The sequence below is a fragment of the Drosophila innubila genome, chromosome X (assembly GCF_004354385.1).
Source record: "Drosophila innubila isolate TH190305 chromosome X, UK_Dinn_1.0, whole genome shotgun sequence".
NCBI lineage: Eukaryota > Metazoa > Arthropoda > Insecta > Diptera > Drosophilidae > Drosophila > Drosophila innubila.
Genome location: NC_047626.1, coordinates 18,927,099 through 18,945,047, shown reverse-complemented (window position 1 = coordinate 18,945,047; position 17,949 = coordinate 18,927,099). Strand labels below are relative to the sequence as shown.

At 34.7% G+C, this 17,949-nt stretch overlaps 1 protein-coding gene across 4 annotated transcripts in view; it reads left to right on the top strand.

The window, feature by feature from the left end:
- LOC117794146 (homeotic protein female sterile) overlaps positions 1 to 17,949 on the top strand; it is a 101,756-nt gene that overhangs the window by 3,793 nt on the left and 80,014 nt on the right. Inside the window, exon 1 of one of the 4 annotated variants that reach the window (XM_034634648.1) lies at positions 2,871 to 2,886. The exons of the other annotated variants lie outside the window; for them this stretch is intronic. Within the exon in view, the coding sequence (XP_034490539.1) occupies positions 2,872 to 2,886 (15 nt within the window). The 5' untranslated portion in view covers position 2,871. Of the gene's footprint in view, positions 1 to 2,870; positions 2,887 to 17,949 lie in introns of those variants that run through there. 4 annotated transcript variants of the gene reach the window in all.

Here is a 17,949-nt window from a genome sequence, read left to right as displayed (position 1 = left end):
GACGTCAACTGTTGTATGTGTATGTATGTATGTATGTATGTATGTTTGTGCTGCCACTGCTGATGACGATGGGGTGGAATTGGGAGTTAAGGTGAGCGTGGTGAATAACAAATTCAACTCTCGTTGATGGCAAATCAAGCCAAACTTGATGATCAGTACGCATGAAGAGCAAAACAAAACAATGACATTGTACAAATTGTTATGTACACATGTAAATATAATTTCAATTGTCAATATTATACCGTCATGATCATCAACTCTATAAAAATTAAATAAATTAAAAAAATAATTCGCTTTTTTTTAAATGCACCCAAAAAACAAACAAATAAGTCGACTTTACATATGTATGTATGTATTTATACTTCAATTTAAGAAACTTTTAAACATTTTTAAAAACTTCAAATTGAAGTTGGTTTATCCCTATCATAAATATTCACTGATCTTAGTTTAACTCAGGTACAAAAATGTTTAACTAAATGAATATTACTATTAATAAAAATTACACAAGCTAACTAGTCCAATTGTGAACATATTTAATTTATTTCTTTGCTTATTTTCACATTACTGCAAGTTGACAATTGAATTGTGTTTTGCAGACGTTTGTTCACTGTGCAGTAAGCAGTTCACTGTTAATTAACATATCGCTGTAATGTTGCTGTTAACGGCACTGCTTCTATTGCTGCTGTTATTGAATAACACTGGTGTTGCTGCATTTGCTGTGCGCCTCATACAGGCGTTTAAAAATTGTTTCACTCAATTTGCAAATTAACGCAAATTGTAGTGTAAATGTTGATACATACGCCAATGGCAACATCCCAGCATAATCAGACTCAACAGACCTCCCCAGCATAGTACAGCAATCATCAAATATGATGTACATGCATACATACAAACAGATATACATATATGTAACATACATAACATAACATTTAATTGCCCAGAGGCTGTCAACAAGCGCACAATAACAGCGGTATCTGTGGTATCGGCTTCCGCATGTTATTAACAGTGACGTTGCCGTCGCCGCTGTCGCCGTATTGCCGGCTAATAAGAAATAAGAAAAAATAAAACAACTACTACAACAATGTTTTGCGCATTGCTTTCTGTTGTAGTCGTAGGTCGCTGCTTCTGTTGGCAGCCATTTTAACATTGGCAGCGACTCGACATCGCATCGTAGCTTTTATTCGTTACGATTCTCTCACGTTACTCAAACACTCTCTCTCGCTCTTTTGCTAAGCCTATGCAGTTGCCACTCTGTATCTGTGTGTGTGTGTGTGTGTGTATGGCAGCCGGCTTGTTAACGGCTGTTTGGCTTTTGTTTCGCATTCAGTTTTTATGGTTAATCAGTTTATTATTTTTGTAGTAGTTGTGGTTGTAGTAGCTGTTGTTGCCGTGGCAACGCTTGAGGACGCTGTATTTGTTTGTTGGTCATATTTTTTAATAAGCTGAAAGTAGTATTTTTTTTTTTAACTTTATCTAACAAAAAATATAAACCCACCTATTTTTTTTTTAAATAAAATATAAAAATGATGTAATTTGGACAAAACAATTACTTGACTAACTGTAAGATTTCTGGCCAACAACAATTTAAACGAGAGCTAAGAATTTTCAATATTTTTTGTGAAACAATTTTAATTGACTAAAAAAGAAAACAATAGTTGCATTAAATAAAAATTTTACAATTTTTTAAATATTTTTAATATTAATAAATTTATTGTTAAATTTATTGGCAACATTTCACTTAATTTGTAATTTTATTTACATATTTCAATGTATCGCTTTCTTTCTTAAATGTATCACTTTAGTTTGATTTAACAAATCCATTATTAACACAATAATTTAAGCCGATTTAATCGATTAACAACCGAATCTAATTTAAGCCTTATTCTGGTTTAGTTACATATATTTTCTTTTAACATTGTCAATGATAAGAGATAAGACTTATCAACCGCGCCTCTCTGTTCGTTGTCTCTGTTAACCGAAGCCGAAAAACTAACCACCGAAAATGATTACGAAGATCGGGCCAAAAGACAGAAACCGGCAAAATGGAAAATGGCAAAACGGAAAATGGCAAATGAAAACGAAGCTGCGCCCGGCAGTTGTAAAACGTTCGCTTGGCTTTACTGTAGTTGCTGCTGCTGGGCGTTTGCTCTCTTGCTCCTTTTTTTTTTTTCTTTTGCGTCCTGCGCTAGATGTGATTTTGCAAGCAGCAAAAACGACAACAACAACAACATCCAAGTCATTGTTGCTGTTTTTGCTGCTGCTGCTGCTGCAGCAAGAGAGGCGTCGCGACGCGCTGTCAGCGTCACAGTTGCAGCGCCGGCGTTTTTCACATTTTCCCAGCCCCAACTGCATGCAGTTTTTCACTGTTTTTTCAGTTGATTGCCACGCTTCAATGGAGTTTCAGTTCGAGTTCGACTTCGACTTCGACATCGAGTTCGAGTTGTAAACCATTGTTGTTGTTGTACGATAGCTTACGCGTGTGTGTGTGTGCGTGTTAGTGAGTTAGTGTCTGAAAGAGAGCAAGCGACTGAGAGAGAGACAATAGCTTTGTGAGAGTTTGCCAAATTGCAGCAAAAGTAAACTAGCGAAGAAAACGGTGTAAATTCATTCAATGCATTTTTTTCTGTGTGTTTTTTTCTTGTTGTTGCAACAAATACGAAAACGAAACCTAAAATAAGTGTCAAAAGGCAAATAACAAAAAAAAAAAAAAAATAGAGGAAAAAAAAACAATTCAATAATAAGTGAAGTTAAAGACACGCGGCAGCAAGAGCAATAGCAACAACTGCGGCAGAGGCAGAGGAAGCAGCGTCCGCATCAGCTTAGCAAAGACACAAACCAGACAGAGCCATGCCCGTAATAAAGCAACGGAAAATGAGTCGTTTAAAGGTTAGTAACAGACAGTGTTGCCAACACTTGACAGCCTAAAATAAATGCTACTTTTAGTGGGAAATAGGTAAAAAAAGCTAAATATTCGAACAAATAATTTTTCTCCTGTTTACCATGCAAGTTCTATTTTTCTTTAACAAATATATTTTATATTAATTAATACATATATTGTATAAAATATGACAATAATGGTTGATTTTGATGATTTAGCTCTGAAAATTGGGGTTCTATCAAATGATTGCCATGCATTTATGTTAGGCAGAAAATCAGAAATAAACCAAGCACATATTTTAAATCTAGAATTCCCACTGTATATGATTTTTGAACAATTGAAGGTTAAGAAAGCCAAATTTGACGGGGAAAAAAGCTGTTCTGTCAACACTGTTTAGTACAAAGCGTAACGTAAACGTAAACGTAAAGGAGATGGAGCAGATGGGAATAGAGTGTAACACACGACAACTGAGAGTCAGAAAAAGAGAGAGAGAGTTATAAAAAGTGAGAATTCTGTGAATAATTTGATTTGATCACATTTGTTGCCACTTTTCTACTTTTTTATGTTATTTATGCTCTCTTGCGTTTGATTCGTGTCCTTGCTAAAATATGTATGCAAAGTTTGCAAGTGTGAAAGGATATTAAGTAAAGGGCAGACAGAAAGTGAAAGAAAGGGAGTACGAGAAAGTGATATGTATGTGGCAACAACTATGCGAATGACATGAAAGAGAGTAAACGAAATATGATTGGTAATGAGATAAATGAGATTGAGAAATTAAAGCACTTTGAAGAGGCGCAAACCTGAATAGACAGATGAAAAAGCTGTAGGGAATTCAAAAGGGGACAATAAGATTTTCAGATAGTACACATTACTTCTTTTTATCCATTTTTTTAAAAATAATTTTTGAAATAATACTTAAACTTTTATAAGTATTTCAAATATTTCTAATAAAAAATTAAAATTACATTAAAAAAACAAAACAAAAAATTAAATATATCTTTTTCCAGGATACCACATTATTAAAAAATATATGTGGGATATTCTCAATCACCCTGATAATTGTTTCGGGTTTTATTTTTGTAAACTCATATCACCTATTTGTGATAACTGTTTTTTTTTTGTTTAATAACATTCTTTGGTTTAGAAAAAAAATTTTACATTTTCCTGCTTAAGTATAAAATTTTTCTTAGTAAAAATTGTATCCTTTAATTTCCTTATATTATATTGTTTTTAAATTTTAAATAATAGATACTTTAAAGTAAGCGGAGACATTTTTACTCAAAATCAATCCATATTATTGATAGTACAATCGGTATGTAAACTTAAATTAATACTAAGAATAATATAATTTCTATTTTTCTTTTAACTTAGAATTAAATTCCATTTCACAAATGAAAATCTAAATACATTTGTCCCATTGTTGCAACTAATTGTAATTTTTTCCATCATTACAAGTTCAGCTGTTCCCATTCAGCTATTAATTACACAATTTTGAAGACCATAAGTTTGTATTGTTGCACAATCTTTTGCTATACCCTGTAAACATCAAATGGTCTAAAGGTGTATGATAAACTTACGAGATAGGAATTTTTTTTTTATCGATATTGACTAAAAACTTAGCTAATTTACGAATGTACTATATAATAGGGTATCTCCTAGTCGATTACCACACTGATTTATGAATTCTTTGGATTTGTCGCAACATGATTTTGAACTTACATATGTAGGTATAAGCCAAAAGCAACCGTCAGACCATTGTGTATACAAATGACCGTAGAAAACTGGTAATGCAGAAAAAGAAGAAGACGAAACAGTTGAAAAAGAAGCAGCACTTGGCAGAAGAAGATGATGCAGAAGAGGCGCAGCAGTAGCATATACACCATACACAATCAAACCGAGGAACAGAAACAGCAATAAGAAAACCTAATTTCTCTTTTTCTCGCGCTCGCTCGCCAACAACAATAGTAAAAGCAAAAAAAAAAAAAAAAGAAAAAAGTTCGCAAGTTCATTGAACTTGCCATGAAAATTATACACTGCCAGCTTGCGACGTAAGCAGCGAGAAAACGGAGGAAAAAATACTGCCACGGCACCAACAACATCGAAAACTAGTCATGCGTCGCGTCGCTGCCGGCCGCAGCGTTAGCATAGACGCCGACGTCGCTGCATAGATTTGCGACCTGACCTAAAATGCAAAAATTCGCTGCCCTCGAACAGTCGCGTTACATTGCTGCTATTAACAGAGGCCGCCTCTATAAAGCTCTCACATTTAACAGCGACGCTACAGAAGAAACAAAAAGCAAAGAGAGCGAAACAAGAGAGAGCATTGCAACAGCTAAGAACTGCTAAACTGAGCTTAGTTTAACTCAGCTGTTGTTTATGCTCTCATTTGGCTGTTAAAAAAAAAAACGAACAATAAAACGAAATATCAACAACGACCACAACGGTTTAACAGCAGCCAAATGAATACGAATTCGAAATTAATTAAATGTCTGAACTATGCACCTCATGACAAGTTTTGTGGCTCTTTCTCACTCAGGGTTTTTAAAAGCTAGAATAAAATAAAAAGTTAAAAAATGATAAAGAAGCCGAGCAAGCAAAAAAAAATCTATAGAAGTTGATTTAATTTAAATAGTTGGCGAAAGAACTGAGCTTATTTATTCAATCGATTCGATTGCTCTGAGCTTACATATGTACATACATATGTGGGTCACAATTTGTAACAGTTTTGAAATGGAAATCTAAATAAAACAGTAATGCTTGTAGTTTGTTATAGAATATTCAAAATTGAATATATTGAATATATAAAAGTTATTAAGAAACATAGTTCTTTATTGGAAATCAGAAGTGATTCAAATTTCGTAAATTTTTACGCTCTATAAATGAAATTTTTTTTATTATATAAGTAAATAGATTCTCTTTATTATTTAGTAACAAAGTTTAAAGTATTTTTTTATGCAGATTGTAAAACTGTTGCAACTTAATTTACATTTTTTGATACATCATTCCTTGCATTTTTTAATAATTATTTAGTGTAACTTGAACAGCACGACGTATACGCAATGTGCAGAAATTACGTATACGCCGCATTGTCTTGTCTTTTAGTAATTTAATAATTAATGTAATATTTTAACACAAAGACATTCTTAGCGCAGTTAAATGTTTCTTATTAAAATCAAATTTTTTGATTATGCAACCGCACCTTTTAACATCGTTTGTAGTGTTGCAAAATTCCAGCGGAAAAGCTGTTTTTCTGTTGAATCGAGCTGAGTATTGTTTAAAGGCCCAGGAGGCCATAAGAAGTAAGTGGCAAATGGGATGGGGATAGGGGTAGGTTTTTGGCCTGTTTGGCGAATTGTTGCGTCAAAAGACGCGACCGTCGGCTTAGTGGCGCCCCCTAGAGTGCGATGAATTTTTGTTGTTCCCGATGCTAACGAGTTTTTTTCTCTGTGTTTTTTTTTTGTTTTTGCGCTCTCTTCGAATTTTTTTTTCTCATTCCGCGTTGATACAAAGGCAGAAGTTGAAGCTGGAGGTAAAGCTTTTGGGGTTGGAGAGAGGAAGGCAAGAGTGCTGGAGGTGTGAGGGTGGGGGTGGGTGTGGGTGTGGCAGGTTTGGAATGGGGTAATATTCGCCAGCTGCTGGTGCTTTTATTATTGTTGTTGTCGCGTGAGTTGACATCAAAACGGATATGGAATTTTCAATATTTACTGTTGCTGTTCTGGCTTAATGTATGCAGCCCGCACACACACACACACACATGGCAGGGGAGAGCGATGAGGTGGGGTGGAGTAGGGGGATGGCCTGCGCAATAGCTAGCGCCCAGTTGTGCTTGCCTCCCCCATTTGCCTTCCCCATTTTGGCCTCCCATCAGAATACACGCTGCTTATGTAAGCATTTTCAGCATGTTTCCGCTTTTATATACTCGTAGAATTCACCAGAGAATGAATGTGGGCGGACACGGGGCGCTGGGATGTTAAAGGGATCGTTAGGGACGTTGTCATGGTGGTAGGGTGGCGAGGGGGAAGATGGGGAATCGAGGGATTGCCCTGTGTGTCGTTACACATAGGCATCTCTCTACATTTCACATTTTCTTTCACCTCTCTCGCCCTCTCTCTCTTTCTCTCTCCCCCACTCACTCTCTTTGATAGCTCTGTTTCACTCGCACATACGTGTAATTCATTTAGAAGTTTTCACACGCAAAACTGCATTTGGCACACAATCGAATACGGCCGCTAGATGGCGCTGTTTGTGCGTAATTTGAACGGGTTGACAGATTGCAAAATGGCCTTGGGTTTCAAGTTGCTTTCACATAGTGATAATATTCCAACATTTTGTAAATGTGTGCTAATTGCCTAAACTTACAAACTTAGTTCGCTATACAAACATATGTAATATTGCACCTATCAAATTGCCACAACCATACCCTTTATGCCTACAATCTAATGAGTATCGTTAGCGTAAATAATGACAGGTTATTTTAATTGTTGAATAAAAAAATGTTATAAAATAAAGAATGGTACTATCGTTAGTATGAATCATAATAATCGTTTTAAACAATCCATAGTAAGATTGTTTTCTGACTATCGATATGGTTATAAATAGAGCGAATCATAATTGTTTTTAATTAATTTTATTAAATATATTAATAGATATTTGCTGTGTTTGTAAGATTGATTTATATAAATTCCATTTAATGATTCGATTTTTTTTTTAATTATGTCGTTATTTTCGATTATTAATTACTTTTATTTTCTATTTTCTTTCACTTAAACAATTTTAAATAATGCAAAATGATGTAAAGTAAGGTAGTTTTTAATTTTTTATGGTTAATTTAGGTATTTTTAGAAATTATAGCATTCAAATGTTATGAGAAGATACATTTCTTGAGCACAGGGGATTTAAGTAATAAAAATTTTTGTTGTCCCCTTTATTTTGGAATTATTATTTTTTAAGCTAATTGCAATTAATTTCTATGATATTAGATGTTTTAGACTTTTACAGGGTTCAAGATTATCTAATGAGTTTTTAGTTTTACAAGTGATAACAAAACTCTATTAGATTCTATTGAAAAATGTTGAATAAGTTGAAATATTATTAGTATTTCTCTTCGTTTCTAAAGCTGGACTTTCAACTACCTCGTTTGCTGATGTCCAGGGTATCTGTCATGAGAATCTGTGTAATTCCCTTTGGCAATTTATTATGTTTTCGACAATGTTTAGACGCTGTTAAATCATTTGTGACTGGACACACACACACACACAGACGCGTCTAAACACACACACGCACACATATATCTACGCAGCCATAACAATAGATATATTCGGTGTTCTCTATTGGCTAATGAAAAATTTGTGCGATTTGTTAATGCAATTCGCAATTTGAAAATTTAATATGACTACACAAATGTGCGTTAAGTATGTGGCAACATGTGTGTGTGTGTGTGTGTATTTACATCTAAATTAGATATATGTATGTATATCTGTATATGTATATATGTATCTGCTTATAATTTATGTATCATGACAGCTTCGAGCGCACATTTTAATATATAATTGCATTTCATTTCTGAACTTTGTGTTTGTGTGTTTATCTAACAATTGCCAACAATGCACACACACACACACACACATACACCTACAAACAAATTCAACTAATTTTATGCATTTGATTTGCCCTACTCCCCTCACTCACTCGCAGCTTCTATCAATTTCCCCACACCCCTTACCCCACACCCCCTTCCGCAATCGTATTTGCTATTTGACTTAGAATCGTTGATGCATTTGTAGGGGGGCTTCACTGTAGCATTGCATTTAATGTGTAGTTGTTGCTGTTGTTGTTGTATCACCTTTGCCAACTGTTATACAATATTCAACTGTTACACATACATCAGCGCGAGGCGTTTGGCAACAACAGCAACAAATGTTGGCAAACATTGAAACGGACCCTCTTAGCAACACTTCCCCCCCATCCCCTCCCCTTCCCTCTGTTAACTTATTCTCAAAGCTCTGCTTTCTCCTATTTTCCCCCACCCAGCTGAGCTCAAAAAGCACTGCAAGCCATGAATTCTCGAGCCATGCTAGTGTCTCAGTTTTCCCCTTAAACTGCCCCAATAAATGAGATACCCCCCATGTCTTCTTCCTGTCGTATTCGGACTGGACGCCTTCTGTATGTGTGTGTGTGTGTTGCATCAATGCGTTGCGCGATTCAACAGCCCCAACATCATTTGCCACATGCTGAAACATGCCACCTCCTGGTCAAAAGGGTTGTTAAGGGAATTGGAAACTGCAACTGCCACTGAAATGGAATTCAATATGCGCACATTGCTTCAGGCCCGAACAAAAGAATGCACCATAGTCGAATACTTATATACATATGTTATTTACATACATGCATATTAATTAAATTGTACAAATTCCTTACAGTTCTTAAGTTCATCTTCTTTTACGGCTTGCATATTTCATTTTCTTCCATCATGTTTTTTATGTTTTTTGTTTACTTTGTATGAAATATATTAAAACTTTTGTTGTCCCTAATAAGCTTTTATACTAGAATTGAAATGTTCTGTTTGATTTTCACTACTTTTTTGTTCCTGAAAGATAGATTTCGTCAAAAAAATCATTATAATACAGACACTCCATTTTGGAAGTCGAATTTTGGCGAGACAGGCAAAAAAAAATAGAAAAACTTAAGAACTTGGCTGCGGTTAACATTTCTGGAGAATTACTCAAATACTATATTTCTATTCCCGTTACTTAAAAAATAAATTAAAGGGTATATTGTGTTCCTTGGAATGTATGTAACAGGGAGAAGGAGGCTTCTCTGACCCCATAAAGTATATATTATCTTGATCAGCATCAACAGCCGAGTCGATATAGCCATGTGTGTTTGTCCGTCTGTCTGTCTGTCTGTCTGTCCGTCCGTATGAACAAAATGATCTCAGCGACTATAAGAGGTAGAGTAACCAAATTTGGCACACATATTTCTATATATATCCCACGCAGATCAAGTTTGTTTAAAATTAAAAAAAAAAAAACCACCACACCCACAGTTTTTAAAATAATACAGCTTATATGGTAATTAACGTAATCTAGTAATATTATCTATTATCCAACTGAATCGCATAAAGATCGGACAAGTAGAACGGCAGATATGGCGTTTTAATGTTTTTAAAGTAATACAAGTAATTTCTATAAATTACTTTTATATGTATTGAAATAAGTAATGGGTATCCTGTGGTCGGGATCTCGACTATAGTCTTTCACACTTGTTTTTTTTTTATATATATCAGGCTTGAAAGTCAAGTACTTTTATTAAAAAAATATATATAATATATTTCATATATGTATTGCTACAGGGTATATGCAAGTCGACCAATTGATTTAACATGGATTGCTACTTACATAAAATGTATTAATAACCACATTGACTAGCTGTCAACGTAGTCAAAATATTTACTATGTTTTTGTGCTACTTTTTTACAATCATTTTCAACTGTCATCGAACCAATGTGCGCTTTGTCAAACTGCGATAACTTGATGATGGATAGATGGATGGTTGGATAGATGGATAGCTGGATACATGGATAGTTGGATGGAGGTCGATGCTCGAAAGATCGCAGGGTTTGGTTAGGCGGTTATGTGTGCGTCTGTGAGTGTGTGTGTGTGTGTGTGCGTCTGTGTGTGTGTTGTCGCTTTGTCAACCTTTTTGGCCGTGCAACTTGCATTTGGCGCAGCTTGTTGGGCCGCGCTTTAGACCAAAGTTGACTTGGCTTTGTCGCCAGGCGTCGCTAATGTGCTGCGTTTGTCCGTGTGTGCGTGTGAGTGTGTGTGTGTGTGTGCCTGGCAACGCATTTTCGTTGGTAGTTTCCCAGGCCCGGGCTATACATACGTTTGTGTGTATGTATAAATACATATGTATATATTTGTGGGTGGCAAGCAGAGTGCGAATGCAGCAGGTTGGGAGATTGGTAGTCGACACACACACACAAACGCACAGACACACACATACAAACATATATCAACCATATCAGCATCGCCCGACACTTTGCGCATAGTTTATTCCAGTTGCCAGCCTCAGATGCAGATACAGCTACAGATACAGAAGCACACACACACACACACACGCACACACAGCAAGCTGCAGCTGCATACATATGTACATATGTATGTTGCACATATGTACTCATATGTAAGTCATATATCAAGTGAAAAGCTCGACTTTCCTCCAGCACTTTTTTTTATTTTCTTTGGTTTTTTTTTCTCCTTTTTTTTTTTTCAATGCGCCATATTTTCCATTTTCATTTTGTTTTGGCTTTTGTCCTTTGTTGTTGCCACATTCCACAAGGCGTTAAGATTGCGTATACGCACAGTATGCCGTCGCACAGTGACAACAAATTTTACACAAAAGCTTAACATTTATATTTGATTTCTGTTTATTATGATTTACTTTCTCTTAATTCAATTAAAAGTTAAGAATACCATTATTCTTATTTTTTTCTCAATTTAAATTTACGAAATACCAAATTTACAATAGTTATGCACAAACTTTTCATGCAATTTATTTAAGGCGAACATTTACTAAAGAGATTGTAAATTCGAATATTGAATATGTGCTTAAAATGATTTAATTTTCAAAATGTAAATGAAAGTCGTAAGAGTTTATAATTAAATGCTGTTGGCATAAGGAAGTCCAAGAAATAAATCAATTTACGGGTAATTAATTGAATGCAAATAAAATATGATTTTTAAATATGCGACTTTTTCGCTGTGTCTTTCATTACATAAATTAAATGTTATTTATTAAGTAAATCAAAAATTTGATAAAAATTGCCAGTAAGGTGTCTCGTTTGCAATCTCATGGCTAAAAACCTCTGTACTCCCCATAGAATTGGATTCCGTCCCTCATCCCCAGGCCTCTCTCATTTTGCCTGATTTTTTTTTCATTTTATTTGCACGCGCAACAAGGAAAATTAAAACACATTTTTTTTATTTATTTATTTTTTTGGAGCGAGCTTACAACCGCCTTCGTCCTATACAAAGGAACACCAGCACACGCACACGCAAATATCGAGCGAGTTTTATGAGTGTGTGTGTGTGTGTGTGTGTAGATATAAAACTCAACTCAAAAGGAACTGAGAAACTCAACTTTTGGGCCACCAAATTGCGATGAGAGTATATCAAAAATATCGAAGTTGATACACACACAAATGTCTATATATACATATATATATATATATATATATATATATGTATATGCACAATATATGTATGTATGCGTGTGTGTGTTGTGCAGTGTGCAAAAAAGTTTTTCTGGCTTGCGTTTTCCCCTTCACTTTCGTCGTGTGCAATTGTTGTTTTTGTCTTTTTCGCTTTATTCATAGACGTCAACTTTTCAACGTTATTTTTCTGTCTCTCCACCTCTCTGTCTCATTCTATCTCTTTCGTACTCTCTCTCACATTCTGTGTGTTTCTCTTGGTTCCTCTTTGTGCTGCGTTTCTTGTTGCTTGCGTTTTCGTGTTGTTCGCTATGCAAGCAAATTAAAAATTCAATTTTTGTTGTGCAACTTTTGCACTTAACCCCCCCACCACAAAAACCCAACCCTAAAGCCAACCACAACCCCAACTTCAATCCTACATTTTCCTCTCGTACTCCCACGCTCAGTTGCCATTTCTTGAACTTTGTTTTCCTCCGGCCGAGTTGCGTGCATGTTAGCAATATGTTATTAAATAAAGACCTTAAAACCGCCTCTTTACCTCACTGCCAACGCCCCTAGCACCACTTAACCCCTAGTTGCCACCTGCTTCCTTTATGTTTGACATGCTTTGCGTATGCGTGTGGCCACGCCTACTTTTCATATATATTTTTGCAAAAGTCAAAATGGCAAATTTACTTTGAAATATAAATGAGAACAATTAAAAACCAAAGTGTTCAGTTGTGGTTGTTGTAACTTGTATAAAAATACTATATATATATAATTATTAAATATATAACAATTTAAATAATTGTTGTTTTTATAGTTACCAAGAAACACGTGTTTGTTTTGAAGTTGAATGTAAGAATTTTTTTTTGCAGTTTGATCGAGAATTATTACAGTTTTGTTACACTTTTTTCTGCAAAATATAGCATATATAAAATATAAAAACCTTTTAACTGATTTTTCTACCCGTTACTTAAAAAATAAGTAAAAGGGTATATCGTGTTCGTTGGAGTGTATGTAACAGGGAAAAGGAGGCATCTCCGAAAAAACCCCACACCCACAGTCTTCAAGATAATACGTTTTTTTTATGAAAATTAACATTATCTATTAATATTATCAATTATCTCACTTAATCGCAGCAAGATCGGACAAGTAGAACGGCAGTAATAGCTAACCAAAGTTATTAATAATTAATTCAATACAATCGCTTAAAAGTATGCAGTAGTTTTTATTAGGTAGTAATTTCTACAAAGTACTTTAATATATATCGAAATAAGTAACGAGTAAAAATGTTATTTCTTGAAATTCATCTTGAAATGTAAACCAACCGAAAGCCAACCAAAATACCATACATTTTTGGTTGGTTTATATTTCAGGCTTAATTAATGAAATGTAAATCAACCGAAAGCCAACCAAAATACCATACATTTTTGATTGGTTTACATTTCTAAAACACAACTGAATATTAATATTATATCATTATAGAAATTATTTCAAATTTTGTGCAATTCATTTAAAATGTTAATCAAAAGCTCTAAAAATAAAACTCTTGATGCTGATTAAATTTCAGAGTTGTGTTTAGGGTTTGTTATTTATTTTTAATTTTACTTATTTGTATGTTGAAATATTTTTTATCAACTTTTATACTGTAGTTGATAGACTATATGGATACCTTATAAGTTATAGTTTGAACACACTTTATCCATTTATCTGATGTCTTTTTTCTGCGTCCTTGAACTAAGCCCCCATGATATCATCTGAACTAGGATTTCGTTTGAGACTCATATGAGATCAGACTACATTAACAAATAAATAAATAAAATACTATTGTTGTTGTAGTCTCTTTCTCTACCTGCAACGAATTGTTGTTGTTGTTGCTTTGGCCATTTTAATCGCTGCACTGAACACGGGTGCTGTTGTTGTTGTTGTGTATACAATTAAGATACGCCTCTGTGCCTATCCCCGCTTACTTCTTACCCCTCTTCTCTCCCTTCCCTTCTCTCTCTTTCAACTACCTCTATTCCCCCTGAGTTGTCTGCTTTTGACTTTTGCATTCGTTTGTTTTGCACTCGTCGTTTTGTCGCGTCTCGTTGTTGGTCAGTTTAGTTGCCGTTGTTGTTGCCCCTTTTTTTTTATACCCTTTCAGCGGCTATTATAATTTTATTACACAATGTGTAACGCATTAAAGACATTGTAATGTCAAAAGTATTTACACAAAACTAAAGCACTAAACTAAGCACTAAAACTAAGTTACTCCATTTACATTTTGGAATTAATGGAAAGGTCTTCCAAATGTCGTTTGAATGATATACAACTTTCCTTAACCCATTAGGTACCCGTTGAAATTTTTGAATTTATGTAAAAATCAACTTTTTTGACTTTTTTCCTAGGACTTAAAAAAAAATGTTTTGCTGCAAAAAGTTTCTCTAAACAATTCTAATAGTGACTGCAAGAAAAAATTTTCAAAAATCTCTTCGCTTATATTTTTTTATAATTTTTTGAAACTTGCTAAAAATTACCTTTTTTTTTTGCACATTTTCCTCCCTTTCATATAAAATATGTTTGAGATCATCCCATACAAAAAATCATAAAAAATATAAGGATCGGATCACTACATCATATAGTTGTTATAAAAAGGATTCGTTGAAAAGCAGTCTCAAGTATCTTTGTTATTTCTAGAGTTATCTCGACCCAACTCACAAAGTGTGTATTTGATAATGTCTTATCTCCTTTGTTTCTCGAGATATTCGAGTCTAACGTAAAAGTTGAGTATCTAATGATATATTTCACATTCTGATCTAATTAGGTAATAATCGGCATACATCATTTAGCCGTCATAGGATTGATTGGTCGAAAATATTATATTTGTGCCTAAAACTTTTTCGTTTTTCAACATATTTTAGCTGAATAAACTGAAAAGTTACTTAATCAGTTGTGTTCTATTAATAGTAGAAGACAAATCTGGATGATAGATGATTTAAAAAAAAATGACGTAAAAAGGCGGAGAGTTACCTTTTTGAAAATATTTTTTGAATTACAAGACTAGTAATTAATATATTACATTAATAACATTTATACAATTTACAAATAAATTAAATATTGTTTAATAATTTTTAAACTATCTTTAAATGTGTAACAAAAATCTGAAAACAACCAGATTGGTTTGTAATTAATAAATTACATTAATAAATACATTTAAAATATTTTTTTTTTTTTTTGCTATTTATGCAATTTAATATTAATTTGAGTTTTGTTTAATAATTTTGAAATTTGTTTAAGTGTACAACAAAAATTTGAAAACTTGAATACAATTAAAATTGGTTTTAATTGGTTTTGGCTTGTAATAGATTTATAGTACATGTGTGCTAGGTTTTTTTTTAAAGAATCTAGTGTATCAAATCTTCGACATGCCAAAGATGACATTTTATTTCTGTTTTTTTTTTTTTTTTGCTATACACATATATATACAAGTATATTTTTTGCAGTTGCCTCATAGCAGCAGCTTCAATTGCGCACTTTGCGTTGCGATTTTCAACATCAACATCTCAGTGGCTGTTGCTGTTGCTGCTGCTGCTGCCTCTGATGCTGCCACTGATGCTGATGGTGATGCCTGTGCCTAGGTTCACATTCTCATTACAGTTCATTCACCCAAAAGATACGGCTTTATGTATCTATTAGTTATGTATGTGCTGCTGTTGCTGTTGCTGCTGCTGCTTCAGCTGTTGTTGTTGTAGTAGTTGTTTTAGTTGTTGCAGTTGCTACTGGCCATGTGTAGAGGCTAAAACTGCGAGTGGCGTGCGGCATGTGGCAAGAGGTAAGAGGCAAGAGCCGCAAATGCAGCAGCAGCAGCAACAACGGTCTGCACTTTCAGCCAAGTTTTGATTTGTGAGTTATGTTGTAGACACACACACACACACACACATACAGTGTTGACCCTAGTGGTTGTGTGTATGTGTGTGTGTGAGTTCCATCTCTGGTTTTGGTGGAATTGTTTCCACTTGTGTCCACACACAATGCCTTAAAGCTGCCCTAAACTAATCGCATTTGCATTTCTCATCTCTCATTTCTCTCTCTCTCTCTCTCTCCCTCTGTCTCTCGTTCTCAATAACTAACTAACTATGTCTTTCACTCTCACACATTCTCTATCTCATTCACTCTCTTTATTTTTTCTCATTGCAGGTGAGTTTTTTTTTGCAACTAGAACCAATTTCCAGCTGAAAAACAACGATTCAAATAAATGAACCAACCAGTGAACCGAATGAACCAAAAACACAACAACAACAACAACAAAATAATATAACGAAACGAAACGAAGCGAAACCCTCAACAACAACAAGCTGTTGCTTTACAGGGTATACGACTGACTGAGGGCATATATGGCATTCGGATTTGGTGAGCGTGTTTGCTGTAGTTATTTAAAATTAATTGGGTGCACCATTAATATGATAATATATCAAATTTCACAAGATTTGCGCCACGATTTTTGCCTAATTCTTAAACCGTATTGCTATTGACCCAAAGTTTACAGAAAATTCAGCAAGATGAAAGTAATCAAAAGGATTTTCAACATTTCTTTAAATATTTTATTTATAAAAAACTACATTTTTCCCATGATTCTTAAAAATATTTCCTTATTGAAAGCGGGTGTTAATATTTGAACATTTTTATGAAAAAACTTAATTGTGTTGCTTATTCTAATATTATAAATTTATTATTTCGAGATTTTTAAGGAGAAAATTTAGGTTTTTTTTTTTAAAACTTTTGCATTAGAAAAATTTTTTTTTTCTAATAAAATGCCAAATAATAAAAAAAAATGTATTTTTTAATTGTCATTTGTAAAACTGTTCAGCCACTGTCGCTTATTATTATAGGGTATATGGCTAGTCAACACTTGCAATGTCGCATTTGCCTGCAAAATTCTCTTTGTCCCTTTGGTCAGAGTAAATGGCAAGTACACTGTGAACAAGAAACCAATGACAACCATTGAATTGAAGTGACACCCTCCTCCATTCTGGTCCCTATGCGCTATACCCCTCCCTCCACCACCTCCCAGTGTGCCAAAAAAAAAAAAAACCAAAAACAAAAAAACGAAACGCGAAAAAAATTTTTTCGTTTCGTATTTTTTGCAATTTGTAGATGTTTTTCTTTTTTGTTTTTCTCTCGCTTAGTTTAGTGTTACATTGGGGGCGGAGGATGGGTAAGGAAAACAGGAAAAGAAAAATACATATATATATATAGATATGTGTGTGTGTGTGTGTGTATTGTGCAGCAGCTAACTGCTAACTGCGACGCTGCTGCCAACGTCGACGTTGATGGCAACGGTGACAGCAGCAGCCGCGTTTTCCCGCTGAAATCGGTTGGGTTTTAGTTTTCCAATGCATATGCACACAGGGTGGTTGACAAGGCGTGATGCATGGTGGATAGGGGAGGGAGGGGTGATGTTGGTGAAGGAGAATAGGGAGACATATAGCCAGCCATTTCCAGTGTGTATTTAGCAAAATGTTGTTGTACATCGTAGTTTAGTTTCCACTTCCAGTGGCAGCTAAGGCTTTGAAGCTACACAGCCGCCCCGATTCGGTTTTGTGTCTATTACCACATGCATACATATATAGATGCATTGCATGCATACATACATGTATAAACACACATCAACACTTATACCAACGCACACAGAAACAGTCACAGCTATATGAGCAGCCTTCTCAATGCAATGGCCCAAAATCCACCGCAATCTCCTTCCCCCTTTTAGCGCTTTTGCTTCCATAACATGCCATACCCTGCCGCTTCCATTTGCCACCAACTTCCACCCCCCAACCCCCACTCTCTACCTCCCCCTTCCCTCAGCCCCCCGCAATGCAATGCAATGCCAACGCTTAGT